Source organism: Nyctibius grandis, chromosome 6, assembly GCF_013368605.1.
Source record: "Nyctibius grandis isolate bNycGra1 chromosome 6, bNycGra1.pri, whole genome shotgun sequence".
Classification (NCBI taxonomy): domain Eukaryota; kingdom Metazoa; phylum Chordata; class Aves; order Nyctibiiformes; family Nyctibiidae; genus Nyctibius; species Nyctibius grandis.
In genome coordinates, this window is record NC_090663.1 from 29,268,543 (window position 1) to 29,285,991 (window position 17,449).

At 38.9% G+C, this 17,449-nt stretch overlaps 1 protein-coding gene across 5 annotated transcripts; it reads right to left on the reverse strand.

Moving 5' to 3' along the window:
- Window positions 1–544: 544 nt before the first annotated feature.
- On the reverse strand, window positions 545–16,545 carry YIPF7 (Yip1 domain family member 7). 5 transcript variants are annotated; one of them, XM_068403445.1, is made up of 7 exons: window positions 16,455–16,524; window positions 15,317–15,633; window positions 14,083–14,199; window positions 12,418–12,584; window positions 10,624–10,769; window positions 5,936–6,117; window positions 545–964 (listed from the first exon to the last, which is right to left on the reverse strand). In XM_068403445.1, the coding sequence occupies exons 3-7, from the start codon at window positions 14,196–14,198 to the stop codon at window positions 802–804; spliced, it is 774 nt and encodes a 257-aa protein (XP_068259546.1). In that variant the 5' UTR covers window position 14,199; window positions 15,317–15,633; window positions 16,455–16,524; the 3' UTR covers window positions 545–801. The 5 variants fall into 5 exon arrangements, 4 of the variants coding, with proteins under 4 accessions (XP_068259546.1, XP_068259545.1, XP_068259547.1 ...); XR_011048400.1 differs by lacking the exons at window positions 545–964; window positions 15,317–15,633 and adding exons at window positions 2,576–3,853; window positions 5,076–5,172 and having other exon boundaries at window positions 16,455–16,545; XM_068403444.1 differs by lacking the exon at window positions 15,317–15,633 and having other exon boundaries at window positions 16,455–16,545.
- Between the last annotated feature and the right edge of the window lie 904 nt (window positions 16,546–17,449).

Genomic DNA, 17,449 nt, shown 5'->3' on the forward strand with positions numbered 1-17,449 from the left:
CTAAAAGCAGCAAATAGATTTTTTGGGGGGGCAGATAAAATTGTGGAGATTTGTATTTTACTTGCTCAAATACAGTTCTGCCTTTCAGGAGACATTTTTAGGAATTGTCTTTGCTTTGTGTGGTGCTTTTCTGCAGTGACAGCAGGCAGTGGTTTAGTGGCAATTTTAAAATATAACATTACTGTACATTACACACAGTACAATAGTGTTTTGGACAGCAACACCTCTTTAAAAAAAAAGAAAGAAGATGACATTCCTCCTTCTGTTGTAGCAACCTACTCTTGAATAATTCTTCATCACAAAGCAGGGCCACTCACTGTTCTGTTAAATAAACCCAAACCCACACATGAATTCTGGATATTAATTAATAATCATATAAGATGGCAAGCTGGGTTTTTTAAAAAATAATAAATTTGTATTTTCACTTGATTTACTAAGTCTATTAAATATTTACATTATTGCTTTCCAGTTATTCTCTAGTATACGTATTATATATTAAACACACAGAAAATTTTTTTTTTAATTTTCATTTATTTAATGGTTTTTCACTTTTATGACCTTCTTAATACACATTTTTCTTTAAGATGTAAGACTTTCAAAACATCATTACTGCAGTCATCCACCTGTTAGCTTGATTTTTTATTTCATTATCAGGCATTAGGCAAACAAAAGGTAAGTCATATAATCTAATTTTGTTAATGGAACATAATGCAACTCTAGGCAATCTAAAAATAAGTAAATAACCCCTTGCCCCTCCAACAACCATAAACAGACTCTAATAAGGCTACCAGAAAATACATCTCAGAAAAATGTTAGAAGTGCAAAAAGTCCATAGAGTAAAGCACACGGGTACGCGATAAGAAGCTGCTGTCCTTCCATAGCCAATGCAGAGGTAAAAATTTTGGAGGCTGACAAACTGCACCATCCAATAATAAACAGAGCTAACAAAGTTCCCAGGATCCCCCTAGGAAAAAAACAAAAGAAACAAGACAGAGTCCACTTGTTAGTAAATGTAGCATCAAATCTTACCAAACTCAAGTTCATGTCTAGCAACTTGCTATTGATAAGGTAAGAACCAAGGACTGATTGACATAATGAAAGTCAAGCCTGAGAAACAAATTAAATAGTAACAGGGGAAAAAAAAAAAAAAAGTAATTTCTTCAGCATGGCTAAAAGCAGCAGCTTCATCAGTAGTACTGCTAAAAGGACAAGTGCATTTCCAAATAAATCTTCTGCAGTTCCAGCAGTTGCAGCAACTGAAGTTCAATTTTAAAGTTAGCAAAGATCCTATTGCAGCCAAAATCATCTTGTAGAAGTTGTTAGGATCTAAAATGACACTACAGACCTACTCTTCCATTAGGCAGACTGACGACCTGGAAGGGTTGCATTTTTGTAACCTAGGGCACAGGTTCTAAGTGTGCCTCCGACTCTGGGGAGAGGCACCTCACCTGACCAGGTAGAAAGGTATTGACTGCCTCCCAGGAGAAAACTCACCTGGTCTTTTAAAAAAAAGGGTGCACACTGAGTGGAAAGTAAGGGATGGAAAGAAACCCACTGAGAAAAAAATGTTTTGCTTATCCTGGCATCCTTCTCCACTCACTGAAAGGACAAGGGCTTTCCACATTGCTTGTTGGTGACAGCTGGGCCCTTCTGAAGTTACATTCTGCCACCTCACAGGCACAGAGTGGCCTGGAGAACTAATGATTATGCTACTATGGTCAAAAGCCCACTCAAATATTCCTGCAGATTACAGAGAGCTCGCTATTAAACCCTGTAGGAACAAAATCTTACCAATAAATAATGTTTCACATATGCTTAATTTGCACTCTGTATTTGCAGCCTGCTTCTGTAAAATGCATGAGATCATGCACGCAATACGCTGCTGAAGCACTGTCTTCATTTAGCCCACATCCAGGGCTAAACAATAAACAGTTTTTCTCTCACCCAGTGTCCCTTCCCTGACCAAGGAAGGGAATTGGGAAAAGAACAGAGACTCATGGGTTAGAAAATAAACAGATTTAATAAAATAAAGAAACCAATATCAATGACAACACAAAACACACAAAATTATACTTATCTATAGGGCACTGGCAAGTTGCTCCAGGAATGGCAATCGTTGAGCATAAGGAAAAGGGAGAACACCCCCCCCCCAAAAAAAAAAGAAAGAAAGAAGAAAGAAAAGAAAGAAGAGAGAGAGAGAGAGAGAGAGAGAGAGAGAGAGAGAGAGAGAGAGAGAGAGAGAGCGAGAGCGCACCCCACCCACCCCCAGCAGCTTTCCCTTTTGTAGTGGGCCAGCCTGGGTCAGCTGCCCTGGGTTTAGCTGCTAATGGCCTTGATCACCATGGCTGGCCACAAACTGAAACAAAAATCTAACAGAAACTTGATTCTATAAATTTTTTCGCATGAAACCAGGACAAGTACCTAATGAGATTGGCTGCATTACACACTTTCACTGTGTCAGTCTCAAGGACTTTGAGAATGAATGAACCTCTGCCACTTGCTAAAGGACTTCCTGATGCCCCAGTCTTCCAAAGTATCAGCAAAAGAGAACCAGAAGTGAGAAACAGACTACATATACTTACTTAGGTCCATTTATTAGAAATCATCGCCACTAATATTATTATTGCAATTAAACCATGATGAGTAAACCTCTCCTTATTTAATTGACTTAGATTACTTAATGCAGTCATATCACATGAAATAGTTCATTTCTTGGCAATCCGGTTTCCAAGTCAATAAGGTACTCGGTATTGTCTGCTCTTGGGACTTTAGGGGAGACAGGAGAGAATTGATTTTAAGGTGACTCAGCACCTCATTGCAACTTCATCCCTTTAAAAATAAAACATTAAAGACATGTGATTTAATATCCTCAGTTTAAATGTTCCTTTAAACCTATACAGTGGCATTCAGGGAAATGACACTGGGCTCTGTGAACCATGTTCCTGGCCTCTGCTCCAAGTGGAGGTGTGAAGATGCTCACTTAAACAGCCAGAAATTTAGAGCTGGTAGGGATGGCTCTTTGAGCAGGTACCTATGGTGGCAGAGGGATGGGATGTAACAGGAACACACTGTGCAATGACAATTTTCAGCTAGTATAATGACTCTTCAGGGGGCTATCACAAGGTAGTACAATATAGAGCTGTGGTTGTTCTGCCTTGCTCTGAGAGTCCAATGGCCTCTCATGGTTTGTTCCAGGACTGGCAGTGAGCAGCATGGAAAGGTGACATAAAATCATATTGGAGCCAAGAGATACTTCTGTGCACTTATAAATTCAGTCCTTGATCTAACAGCACGTTACTGCCAAAAGGAATGGTTTGGCTTTAGCAGAGAGCTTGTGTCTGGCATGTCCATGAGGGCCAAATCCTCAAGCATGGGAGAGGGGCAAAAGGCAGATGTCACATTCACAGTGACCAAGAGGACTGGGGTGTACTGGCATGAGATTGAGCTGGGGGGACAGACATGAGTGGACCCTCTCCACTCCTCTCTCTCACAACCTGCAGATACGGTCACCAAATGGGTCCTTTGCACCGGCTGGGTGTAAGAATTCCTTTCTCCACTCTTACACTCATTTCCTTCACTGTTTAGTCAAGGAAATGGCTTGTCCACTCTGTTCAGGGAAGTGATAGTAAAGAATTGTTGTTTTTTTCCAGGAAAAAAGTCTGCTGATGTTTCTCCCAGAAAGGTGGCATAATCAGCTTTGGCTCAGACAAGCTATCAGCATAGATGGGCACAAACAAAGCTTTGAGACAGTCTGGTTCCATGCAAGCTTGCATAAGGGATCTGGTCTTCTCTTTGGTACCATTCAGCACCCAATAGTTTCCATATTTCACTTTATTCAGTTACAGTGAAATACCTAATAATGAAAATCGAAAAATGTTGGATTAGCATCTAACTTTGCAATAGACGTTTGCAGTATTTTATGTATATTTTCTGTGAAAACAAACATTGAAGTTAGTTCTTGACAATTTGAAATGGACAGAAATAACATTTTTACAAATATTAGGAAAAAAATCATGCATGTATTGCTGTCTTTCCTTTGCCATTTTAAATAAGTTTTTAAATTAAAAATAATGAAACACATGTTGGATTTAAAAGTTGACGCTTAATTTTAATAGGATGTTCCTAACAGTGAACCTTGGTACTTGCTGTGTTCAAGCAGTTTCATATAGTGAATGAGAAAGGACTGCAGAATCCTGTAGATAGGCACTTAATGCTATCAATTAATTTCACAAATAATAGTTTAATTTTGTAAAGACTATCAGAGTACAGCATTTACAGATCTTCAAAAGGTGTGTTTTCTGTAAATTTGCAGCATCTTACAAACGTGTGGTGTGTGCTTGGGGATTCCTTGTACAGACAACAGTACCCTGCACGGTTGTAACAGCTGGTTTTGAGTTAGCCCCATCTGTCCTACGATTATGAACCTTTTATTAGGATGGATTATTAAACAGGTTAATCAAGAAAATATGGGAAGTGTAGGAGAACAGAAAATGAACGGCTTCTTCGGTATCACTACTGTTCATCTCATCGATGACAGCTCAGAAACACTTCAATACGTGGAATATGGTCAGGTTAACCCATCATAGCTCCACAGAAACACAGAGCAAGGATTGTGCCAAAATGTTGATCCCAGTATATAATTTCCTTAAAAAACTAATAAATACATACATAAAATTGCTGTTTTTTCCAAAGAAAACAAACAGAGATGCTTTCTTATTCATCAGCTGCCAAGTCCCATATGTTACAGACTGGAGAGTTAAAAATGTGAGTGAACAACAAAGACTAAGGAGGAGAATCATTATTAATAATGTGTTAACAACAGACAAAAGTACTGCTCAAGGCCCTCAGGCAAGACCTGGAGCTTCCTTGTACTTTGCTGTATGTGAACAGGGAGGTAAACACAGTCTGTATCTCAAAAGGCTTAGAGAATGAGGAGGAAGGAGAGGCTTGCATACAAATTTCCTATTCATGGGCATATTACTGAACACTCCCCCACACACGCACAGATACATACGCCACCACACATTTGGTTTTTAAAAGTTATTTTCAGGTTTTCAGTTACACCACAACTATACCTCAGAGTATATGACCCTACTGCTTCTAACACTTGGCCTAATGCTCCAAATCATTAAGGGTTGACTGATTATTTCATTCTGTCACACAGAAGTCAGCCTGCAGAAGAAAAAGAAGTATGAGGATGGGAGCCTGATACTATGAACAAAAAAGGAACAAGAGAACCAGCTATATAAAACCAAAGTCTGGGAGTTGCTTTTAACATTGATACCTGAGTTTGGCCACTGTTGGCTCTGCAAAACAAAAAGCACATTTGGGGCTGCTGCAAAAATCAAAGCCACTCTTAGTCCAAGTAGGAAACAGTGGAATCAAGGACTTATTAAAAACGAATATATATCACCCTGTGTATATCAAACACAGTTCAGTTTTGTCCATTTCCACCTACCCACACAAAGAAAATGTGTTTTTCTTCACAGTTTCAGAAGTCAAAATTCACTACATAATCATTTACAAAATGTTTTGCATAACACCAGCCTTCTAACTCACTGTCCTCCATATGATTCTAAATGTAATCTAAATCTACCCTCTTTCAGTTTAAAAATGTTATCCCTAGTGATAGGACAAGGGGTAATTGTTTTAAACTGAAAGAGGGTAGATTTAGATTAGATATTAGGAAGAAATTCTTTACTGCGAGGGTGGTGAGACACTGGAACAGGTTGCCCAGAGAAGTTGTGGCTGCCCCCTCCCTGGCAGTGTTTAAGGACAGGTTGGATGGGGCTTTGACAACCTGGTCTAGTGGAAGGTGTCCCTGCCCATGGCAGGGGGTGGAACTAAATGATCTTTAAGGTCCCTTCCAACCCAAACCATTCTATGATTCTGTGGTTCTATGACACGATTCCTGTTGCCATAGACTGGTACTTACTGTAGAGAGAAGATGACTGCAGAAGAGGACAAGATCACCATGGGCAGCAGGCAATAGCCCAAGACACTTGCAACGCAGCCATGTGAGACCCCTGGGACGCTCATCAGGTTCAGTAGGGCATGCATAGCAAGGCACCCAATGGCACTCATGCCATACACATAGCCAAAATGGACTTTTCCTGCCTGGAATAAATATGAGTAAGCATGAAGCACCAGAAGTGAGCAAGTGACTGCAAAGTGTTGGGAGAAGACAGAAGGCAAGCACTAGGTTTGTTCCTTTTTCTTGTTGGCACTTTCTCTTTGCTTCACCTACTTTGGTTCAATTGTAAATCACAGCTGATACTTTTGGGTGATTTTTGCATCAAAAAATTCCAAGGTACAATTGTGAGAATGTGCTTGTCGCTAATTTAAAGTTATAAGGCTGATTCTCAGTCGTACTGTCATTTGGCTCTGAACAGGACAGGAATTAGTTGGGGAGACTTGGGAAGGTCTAACTGGTAATAAACTGAGAAGAAATTATGGAAAACACATTTTAGTGCCAGGAACAATCTTTCCAATAGGTGTACGTGGGGCTGTAGAAAAGTGTCCTAAGTAAAATGATGATCTCATTTACTTGATATGCTTCACGTTTTATTACAAAACCTCTATCTTTAATCAGGCCTGCAAAAAATAAGTAAAATTTTGCTGAAAGTATGCTGGTTTTCAGAGTGAATGTGTCCATTCTTCCCCTTGACTACCATGAGAAAGACACACCTCTGTGTTTAGATCAATACAACATGTTCATTTCAACATAAACCTTAGTAGTAACTATCAGCTTGTGTTCTTTTTTGTTCCAATGAATGAAAAAATCCCCAGGTGTTTTTTTCTTCTAGGTTTTATTCCTTTGTGTGAATTTAGTGCCTCTGAAAGGTACCAGCCTGACAGCCTGGAACCTGATGTTTTCTAATTTATACACAAAGCTGGTACAACAGGCAACAGTGGCCACAGCACCACCGATTTCTTCATCTCCTGCCATCATTTTGAAGGATCACCTCCAGGCATGAGGGCATTGTTCACTCCCAAAAATGAACTCTCACAAAAGACTGTTAAATATTGTTTCTCTCTACTCAAAATTCTGACAAATGAAATACTGAATGTCAGCTATGCAATACTGTCATTTTCACATCTGTCCATCAGAAATAAACATTTATATATCAGAAATAAACATTTATACATCAGAAATAAATAGAGACTGGGATGAAGACCGGTTTGTTTGCTTTGTGTTGAAACTTTGTATCCTAAAGACGACATGCATTTGTGAAGGAGAAAGCTCAAACCTGGCATTCAACCCTTAACTCAGGATCATGGAATAAACTTCCCAAATGAAGGGCCACAATGCATCACCTTCCTAACACATAACAATACATATATACATACTTAAAACACAGGTGTGTTTGTGCATACACACATCTATATATTGCACACATTAGATATTGAATATGATAAACCACATGAGAATCAAAACTAATAGAGGGTCCCAGTTTCCTGATAATTTTTCAGTTTATGGTTGGATTCCCTTATGTTAGATAAAGTGGAAATATTATTGAAGCTTTTTTCATGGTTTGCAATATTTACAGCTATCTTCTCCATGATGATCAGGGAAGATTGAGATCTCCTACTTTACTCATCCATACATTCTAACAAAACCCGAGAGAAACCAACTATCTTTGAGGACCCTGATTCGCTGCTTCATGTATCCATTTGGGTGGAAAGTGATCACTGGATGCCAGCAGTATTTCAGCTGGACAGATATAAAGCAACAAAGTGGAGAGAGCCTAATCTAGAGAGGACACAACCTGAAAGTACTCATGTTGCAGATTCTGACAGCTTACCAGCTCCAGTTGGAGAGCAGTGCATGCTTATGTGAAAGGCAGCCTCAGTTAATAACACCTGTCACTACATCATCACTATTACCCTGTTCTCAGCTTGACCTGGCTCACTGCTGAGGTCTCCTCTGGTTCCAGTCCTCAAGGTTAGGTGAGGTAGAGCCAGGTTGCCTATATCTTCACAACATCCCGAGTGTTGGCCTTTTCCCTGCCAGTGCATTCCACTGTAAAGGAACACTCTATTCCTGAACTAACAGCATAAGAAGTCTTCCTCTTTAGGTACAGAGTCCTTTGCTGGCATTTGCATACTACTGGTATAAATTAATAAAGAAAAATTTCTTCACCAAATAAAATTAATGATAGCTAGAGATATTGCGGGAGAGCAATACTAGCTCAGATTATTACCAATTACAATTTCAGTCATTAAAGTTGGTAGTAAGTTTAACATCTGCAATGGTTTGGGGCAGCCTTTACTACAGATTGACTAAGAAAAGCTCTGTCTCAAACAGCTGCAACAACAGCTACAAGCTTTTAGAGTGTTTGTCTCAGTGTATTTAATTATTCCACACAGCAATATTTAGCAGTTTCGTTTAAGATTAAGAAATTACTGAGACAGAGATGAAGGGAGCACTAGCACTAGCAGCTAACTGAAATCTCCACTTGGTGAAATGTTTGATTTGTGGTGAAGGAGAATGAGAGAGGAAAAAAAAGCAGCTGAACATGTTGGTTCCAATTCTAGTCTTCCTTAACATATGTAAATATATTGACTCACACACATAGGAATACTCCCAATTCAAAGTGATGTAAGCAAAAACAGAATCAGGCTTGATTAGTCTGTCAGGCTTTGATGAATGAAAAGAGCTAAATTTGTCCTGTGGAAGGAACAAGGTTAGAAGAAAGTCAGGCTTTGTGCGCTTGTTTGCATCTGCCTACAGTGGTTACTACTATCCTTAGAGTGGATGGGGAAGTCTGATTTCGTACAAATGACTATGTAAAATGCAAAGCAGCTGAGACTCGGGCTTCTGCTAACTTTCGCACTGCCGTTGTTTCTCTGTCTTCAATGGAGCTGCCCTGGTTTACGCCACTATGAGGAAGATCAAGTCCTGCTGCCAGACTAACAATCCTTTCCTCTTTTTCTCTGTGCTCTGAGAGAACTGCTGCCATTTGAAGAATATCTTTGCATATTTTTCCATAGTTAAAAAGCTGAAACTAAATAAAATTTATAAATTATTTTTGGAAACACGCTGTCAACCAAATTATGTTCCTGGTGCTATTAGAAGAGAATTAGTCAAGTATAGATGGATATCATAGCTTACACAGCTGAAGAGCCTCTTTAGTATTCAAATGCATCCAAGATAAAACTAGCAGTCTGAATTTATAAGAGGGCCCATGGAAAACCCATAGACTTATTGCTCTGAAGTTGTGGCACAAAACCGCTAGACTGTGTCAGCAAAGTTCTGCTGGCCTAAAACTGGAGCATTGAAAGTAGTTGTTTTTCTAATGACATTTAAAATGCTTAATATCCTAGAATAAATATGGTAATTGAAGTACTTTATTTCAAGAACAGTACTTTAATATTCATTATAATTTTTGGCTGTTCAGGGAGCAAAATCAACAGCAACAATTTTTTTTTCATTCTTTCTTTATTTTAGCTTTCCTTCAATTTTCCTGATTATAATCAATTCAACACTTTCTCCTTTTATTCCCCTCATACCTTTATTTCTCTAGGTGGAAAATAGCCTGTGTTCTCTAGTTTCCCACATTCTTTTCCTTTTATTCCCTTTCCTCCTGCCTCTTCCACCCTTCTAAAAGATTTTTATTTTTATAGGGACATAAATAATAACAATACTTGCCATTTATACTGCAGTTTGCACATTCAAGGTACTGCACTGACATTACAAATTGAGTAAGATCTTGCAAGAGTCTTCTGATTCAGCACTATTTATCACAGAGGAAATGGAGAATTAGAGCCCCGTTTCTCTCATCTCAGTTGCAGAGCAGTAAAGCCCTTCCCAGAATGGTCCCACCTTATCCCTGTCTGATAAATTGCTGCCGACAATCAGAGCTGTGCTTCAGCAGCACTGGAGACCCCTGTTGTCACTGATAAATAGATGAATTTGGAGTGCTGTACAATCCCTGTTCAACTTTCCTCCTGTAGGAAAGCTATATTCATAAAGCGGAAAAAGGTTAAACACAGGCTACCATATTTTGTTTAACAGATGATGTAGAAAAAGAATATAAACTAAGAAAGCAACAGCAAAATTTATAGGAAGATACTGCAAGTTCAAGGTGGAAGGGAGGAGGCTGTTTCTATTTTATTTTTCAAATTATTTTAGTTAAATAATTATTTTTATATCTATGCACTCCCCAAAATAACATTGAGAGAAGATAATTTCAGAACAGTTATAAGAGTGTCAGAAAAACTGTGCTGATCTGCTATGACTTTTTACTTCCTCCTTCAAAACCTTCTTGTTAGGTCCTTACCCAGCGCACCCTGCTATGGTTCAGGTGTTCAGAGCCTCCCCAGAATATACACTGCACAGATCTGTCCTTTGTTCATATTAAATCCCACACCAAAAAATGACGTGGTCTTTTATTTCTACTGGAAGTAATACATCACTTCACATATTACACCTACATTACATTTAAACTTTATGCAGGTACTTTCAAAACAAGGAGACTTTTTAATATATAATCTCAGAACAAACGGCAGCAAATGACTCATTTTATGCCAGTACTATATCTTCTGCAACTTCACATGCATTATCACCTAGACATTAACTGGTTAGAAAAGAAATCTCTCAAGGTATCTGCCACATCCTACCAGCAGCAATGTTGCTCCAAGGGCCAAACAAAAAACCACGGGTCCGGTGAGGTCTGTCTCATTCATAATGCTGCCATCTGCAGGCTTCATTGGATTGAGAACTGTTAATGTTTTTTGCCATATATGTTCAAAATTAATCCCAAGTTCTGCAACAAGAAATTCCAAGATTGTTAATTGCTCACAAGAAAACACCACTTTTACAGAAACCCATTAGGTACGACAAAACCCCAAACAAGCAAACAAATTAGTCACTTTAGTGACATACTCCGCAGTAGGAACGTGCTGTCCCTGCTACATACCCAGTATATTTGAGTCAGCTCTGATTCTAAATTGGGATATTAATTTATTAAATCCAATTTTAGGCAGTGAAACAAAAAATGCCCTCAGCATTTTTGAGTTAATATTTGTTTCTCCTATGTTTAAAGCACATATATCTAATGCCACACCAACTTAAATATTGAAAGATATGCTAATTAACAGTAACTGTAGAATTCAAGATACTCTAGAACACCGAGGACAGAGATACATGCTTTAATTCTGGCAAATCTGACAAGAGACGTGTCTTAAGCCTGAACTGCCAGAGGCACATAAAAATTACATTCTTACCTTCAAGGCAAGTTATTAACACTTTGTGCAGTGCTTTATAAGCCTTTTTTGCATTTAAAAAATAATTACTGAGGACTCCTAGAAACAGAATAAAGTTCTTCCCCATGAAAGATTGGAATTCTGCCACTAACGTTACTTGAGCAAAGATTTCTCTTGTAACTTCTGCAGAAACACTTCAGCTTGCAAGAGTAATCATCTTCCCTGAGATGCTCCAGCAAGGGAAAAGTTAGGTTCAGAACCGGGTGCCAGAATTACCAAGACTGACAATGTGTTAGATCTGTTTGGAAAGCCAAGTCTTTACCTTATTCCACCAATCCATCTTCTTGAGCTGAACCAAAACTATTTATATAAATAAAGTTATTCTGTATTAAAATGTGTGTCTTTGGTCAGATTTATGTGGTACACAGACAGGAACACCTCTGAAGCCCTGCGGATCAGAAGCAGTTGTATTTCAACATGCTTTTCACAGGGTGGGCTGCCTGTGGAGTTAAATGCTTGGAAGTTTGAGAGATAGAGATCTAACAGTTACTTATATCACACTGATCTTGCTGTTTTTAAGGCAGTAGTAGTACCTTTTAAGTAGTAAAAACTCCACTTGCCTTCCAGCATGCAAAAGCAGGGTGAATATGCTCTTTTTACATTGTGCTGAAATAATCACAGACAAATTCTCCTCTTTTTTTTTAATGTAGCACAAGTATTTTGTAAACTACAAAATCAGCCACTAGCATACAGGATGGTTCAATCATCATAAAGAATGATATTGTTCCTGTAGTTAAACTATCAACTAATTGAAGCTGAAAGGAGCTTTCTCAATTTCTCTCCTACTGAAACAAGCTATTTAGCATTTTCAAACTATTAAATTTATTACTAGATATGCAAAAAGGATTATTATCAGTATTTATTAATTATAGATGTTCCAATATGTACACAAGATAAACACACAGTGGAAAAAATATTTGGAAATATGAATGCAAAACTTATTGTTATGCTGTCATCTAGTGGTAGTAAGGTATCTGCTGTATGGGCCATAAGGCTGAATGAATCCATGGCAAATTCAAAGAAAATATAGATTTGCAGGCCAGGGGCTGTTGGCTGAAGCTGGTACAGCCAGCCTTGGCTGCTCTGCTGCAGTTTCTCTAGTGGCTGCCACTAGCTGGCCATGCACATTGTCCGTGGTTTTATTTTTACCTTCCAGCAAAGGAGGTTCCTCATCAAATCCGTCAGTGTAACTAAGATGAGAGAGAACGTCGGGACTGTACGCTGGCTGCAAAATCTGACCTGTGTAACTCTGAGAGGACAGAAGCATTTCTGACAGGGCAAAAGCACCAGCTGGAGGTTGCTCTCCTGCCTGACTCCTAGGACAAGAAGCAAATCACAGCAAAACAAGTAATGGAAAAGAGCAACTTCAACAAAGTTGAAGCTGCTCATCTGTGTGCCATGGTTTAAACTTTCACCTGTTTTCAATGTGGGGAATTTAGAAATTTTTCAGGCATGGCATCCGCCATATTTAGTGAATGCTGAGCTGCTGACCATGGCTTTGCTTCCCTTCACTGCAAACCCCTCTGAAACCAGGCAGGGCTCCTTGCCGGCGTGCTGGCACATTGCAGCCCATCACACCCACTTCTGCGCGCATCCAGCTCAGGCAACGGCACAGCGCAGGCCCCCAGGCTGGGGTGAGGGGAAGGGGAATTTAGGAGCTGTGAGGGCACACACAAATTTAGGCACACCTGACTTTTCAACCAAGCAGCCTAGTGACATTCCTCAGATATGTCCATACTGCTAATGAAAGAGCCATATATTTAGATTATTTTTTTTCTTGAATCTGAGAGAGAGCTTAAAGAATTTCTAGCAATATGTGCCCCAAAACCCACATTAATAACATGAAGCTCAGTCACTCCAATTAGGTAAATAACCTGTAACATCCATACATATAAAAGTAGCACAGAACCCAATCCTTTATAAATAAAGGTTTTATTATAAGTAATTCTGCCTTGGGTAAAGCCTAGATGATCTCTTGAAGCTCTTTCCTGCTTTATTTTCTGTGATTCCCTAATTATTATTATATATTATTTTATTTCTGTATGACCAGAAGGCATAAACCAAGTCTGAACTCTCATTTGACTGAAACCAATATGTATGTAACAGCCAGTGACATCAAAAAAGGCTGATACTAAAAATGAAAAAAACAGATGAAACCTGGGAAATAGCAAGGATATAACACAGAACAGCCCAGGAACTCACAGGGAGAGCTAAAGCCAATCTCTCATCTTTTGATTTGCATGTCAGTGGTTTAACTAAACCCATTCTTTATTTCCTGAGATTTTCCAGAGGATTGGCGCAGACTCTCTGGAGCACTGGCACCATGGGCAGGGGTGAATAAATACCTTTGTGGGGCACAGTTTTTTTGCCAGGAGGCCTGAATGCGTGGCTGGGAGGAACACTGTTGGCTTGAGCTGGTCTCCTGCTGTTCATCCCCCTCTGCAAGACTTGAAGCCAGGCAGATCCATCAGCTGCTGAACAGGGAAGCTGCAGCAACACCCAGCCTCCTATCACACCGTCATGTAGAAATCTCCTTAAGGGGAAACTCTCAGAACTTCTTTCCCTCAGTGTCCCTCTTCCCTGGGCGGAAGTCACCAACAGGTTTAAAAAATATATATATAAAAAAGAAATACTAAGATATTTCCTGTCTTTCTACTGCTATGGCTTGTATTTCTCCACTTAAACTTCCACTGTATTGATTATGCAATCCTTTTTTGGCAATTGCATGCTGGTTTTTGTAATTCATTTCATTTGCGCTTTGAGATATATTGCCTTTTTTCTCTTTTTTTTTTTTTTTTTTGGTAGCATACTTACTTTCTGCTTTCACAGGGGTTTTCGTTAGATCCATAACTATTGTAACCTTCTTCCTGGTCCTCTATGGTATAGTTGGATTGGTAAAAGTCGAAGTGAAACTGCTCAAAATTTGACATTCTGATTGGAAAAAAAGATTGTAAGTATTGATAAAATAGCCTTTGGAAAAGCCAATATCTATTGTTTTGAACTGTGCTAAATCGAAATGAAAACAATAACACTTAAAGCCACAAACTCAAGAGAATCCACATAAACTCATGATAAGGAAGTGACAATAACGGACTCCTTACTTTAATTTGTTATAACAATAGAAATTAATTTCCTGTTATCTTTAATTACTATATATTAATTTACAAGTGGTATACAAGACTTCCTCTCTTGTTAGTGTTACCAAAAATATCTGAGGTAATTTTGGAAGATATATATCAAGTAAACTATTGTTTTAAACAGTTCATTTTCCTATTTTAAAAGAAAATTGTGGCCATGTCTGAATGCTTAGAAATTAATATTTTTAAGAAGTATTTTGGGTTTCAAAACCAATTACTATTTTCAGCTATTTATGTTTTGCAATATTATATATGACTATCATAAAACAATAGGAAAATACAAATATATTAACAGAATTTGTGATTTCTGTTTAAGGACACTGTAGCTGGCGTATTAGGAGTTCCAGAGAAACATTCTCACTGGTTAGCTACATGACTTTGAAGAGGACAGAATACCAAATGATTGGTTGGATAGTAAAGAAAATACAGCGGGAATGAAGACACGCATCGTTCATTCTTGCTGACCCATAGCTCTGCTCTGTAGGTATGGACTGATTAGATCAAAAAAGGAACAACTTGTCTGCTTTCCCTTCTATGTTGCGACTAACCTAGGATGGGGTCCTTCCTGGTCTTGTAACTATCTGAATTTTGCACACACTGGGCCCATTTCACATATCCTGTGTGTAGGCAGGACTGGTTGTCTGGGTGATATATAAGCAACATAAGAAATGAAGAACATTAGTTCTGTAAAATATCATGTACCTTTTGGCATTATAGAGTGTTTCAAATTGCAAAGATAATTTCATTAATCCTTAGATTTGGTCTAGGTGCTTTTTATGTTATTAGCATGGCTGAAAATAAATCCACAAAACAGCTTTGAAATTGCCAGGTCTACCAAGACAAGTAATTCCATGCCTTGAGTAAGAGTATCCACAAGATTAAGGACCGGCTCTGTTTTGCCTCAGTGTTACCTTTATGCTGAGCCACAGGCAGCAAGGACATTACACCTGCTCGGAGCAATGCCTTGGCTCAGGAAGTCCCCAAACTACCGACGGGTTGAGGCTGGAGGGTCCCTCTGGGGATTGCTTGGTCCAACCCCCTGCCCAAAGCAGGGTCACCAACGGCAGCTGCTCAGGGCCGTGTCCAAACAGGTTTTGAAAAGTCTGGCTTTGTCATCTTTACTCCCTCCCATCAGGTGGTTATATTCATTGATGAGATGCCCCTGAGCCCTCTCTTCTGCCAGCTAAAGCTCTTCAGTGATTTAGGAAAAAGTCTGAGCAGGATTTGCCTGTAAATGCACAGATGTATGCATGTGTTTCACCACTTGGCTAGCATTTATGGAGTTAAGCTCTTAAAACACACAGAGAAGTTATATAACCTGACTGATAACCATAACCATATCCAATTTACTTAGATTTTCATGTAAGATATTAATCTCTCCTAACATTTCCCATTTTCTTAACTTTTGCCCTCTTTTCCAACTTCTCAAATGCCATTGGCAAAAATATGCTTTTCCTCTCACGGTTACTCTCACAGTTAGCTCTATATTTATCAAACACACACTGCTCATGGAACAGATCTTTGCAAATCTCTGTGTAAGGTAAAAGTTATAAAGATTAGTATTTCATCGGGGACCTTGAAATGCTGCATATTAAATTCTATCCCATAATCTGCATATTAAATTGTATCCCATAATCAGACTAATCTGTGGGGACCCAATTCCTTCATTTACCTAGAGCATTCAAAGTAAAAGCTATTCTTATTTTCTTAACTGCTGGCCATTCATGCAGGATTCTCAAATTTAGAAGAGAAATAATTTTTACATTGTAAATATGAATTAATACAAATTAATTGTACTAAGCTATTTACTGTGGTTTTATTTGAAATTGGACACCAGTTATTCATTTGTTCAATAAGGATTTTACATGGAATACGTTTTAAAAATCTTTAGTTGGTACCTCTACCCCAATAGTTCAGTTTCAGTAAATCTTTAATGTTCTTTGCTGTCACTATAAGGAATGAAATAATTACTTAACCAGGTATGCTACAGTCTGTGTAGTAGAAAGATAAAATTATTTTCCAAAAGAATTTGGAGTTAAGGTTACTTACTTTTTAAGTTATTTGATGAAAATTCCAGTCCGTTGAATTTACGTGTTGGAGAACACCTAAAATATCCTCTTGCTTCAACAGGGATGAGCTTAGTGCTATTTATAAGATTCTAAATTTGATCTTTGAACAGATGCATATGGAGGAAAAAAAACCCACAACCTGTCAATATCACACCCAGCATTTAACAAGAGCTAACAACAATAGGGAGAAGAGGATAAGAACGTTCAAGGAAAGCAGAACAAAATGAACAAATACTGTTCTATATATTTCAATCCAGTAATCTAGATTGTGGTTTAGAGCTTCTTTCCTAAGTAGGTATTTATAAAGGTCCTGGTGGGGCTCTCATGAGCTGAGCTGTTAGATATTAAAAATTTTTAACGATATGTAATAATACTTGTTAAATGAGTAGGGTAAATACATTTACTTGGGGTTACACTTCTAGCAGATGTTTCCGCAGTGTGGACTATGTGCCACATGTGGCTTTAGAGCCGTTCCCTGTGGCTGGCAGAGGGAGCGTTCGATCGCATGCCTCCTGGGGAGAACGTGATGCTCCCTGGGACCACAACAGCACAGGGAGGGAAGGCGAAGGCACCGCCGGGCCAGGTCCTTCTGCTGGTCCAAAGCCAGGGCCCCACTCTCCAGACACATCCTCCTGCCCATCACTTCTCCAGGAGCTCTCGTCCATCTGCAAAGCAGTCTCTTGCAGGGTAGCACCCACCACACCAGGATCAGCGCTAGTGTCTACTTAAAAGACAGGGAACCCTGCTCTGCGCTTCGAGGGCCTTTATTGAATGTACAGGCATCAGAGTTACGGTTAATTTTTTCATTGCAATGCTCAGAGTGATATCCCTTTCGTTACCTGACCCGTTACAAACAAAACATCAGGAACCTCTCCTCTATAGTCCTGGCTACCAGAAAACTTGTAGTACAGTATGGATTTTGAAATAGCATTTAAACTTCAAAGACAGCTTTTCTATTTACACATGCTTTAGTAT

What these genes read in the sequence shown, in the direction of transcription:
- YIPF7 (XM_068403444.1), bottom strand. Translation starts at nt 14,198, where the DNA reads ATGTCAAATTTTGAGCAGTTTCACTTCGACTTTTACCAATCCAACTAT. An exon ending in GGAACCTCCTTTGCTGGAAG is followed by an intron (nt 10,770 to 12,417) that starts GTAAAAATAAAA and finishes TTCTTGTTGCAG; the next exon opens with AACTTGGGATTAATTTTGAA. An exon ending in TTGGAGCAACATTGCTGCTG is followed by an intron (nt 6,118 to 10,623) that starts GTAGGATGTGGC and finishes TATTTATTCCAG; the next exon opens with GCAGGAAAAGTCCATTTTGG.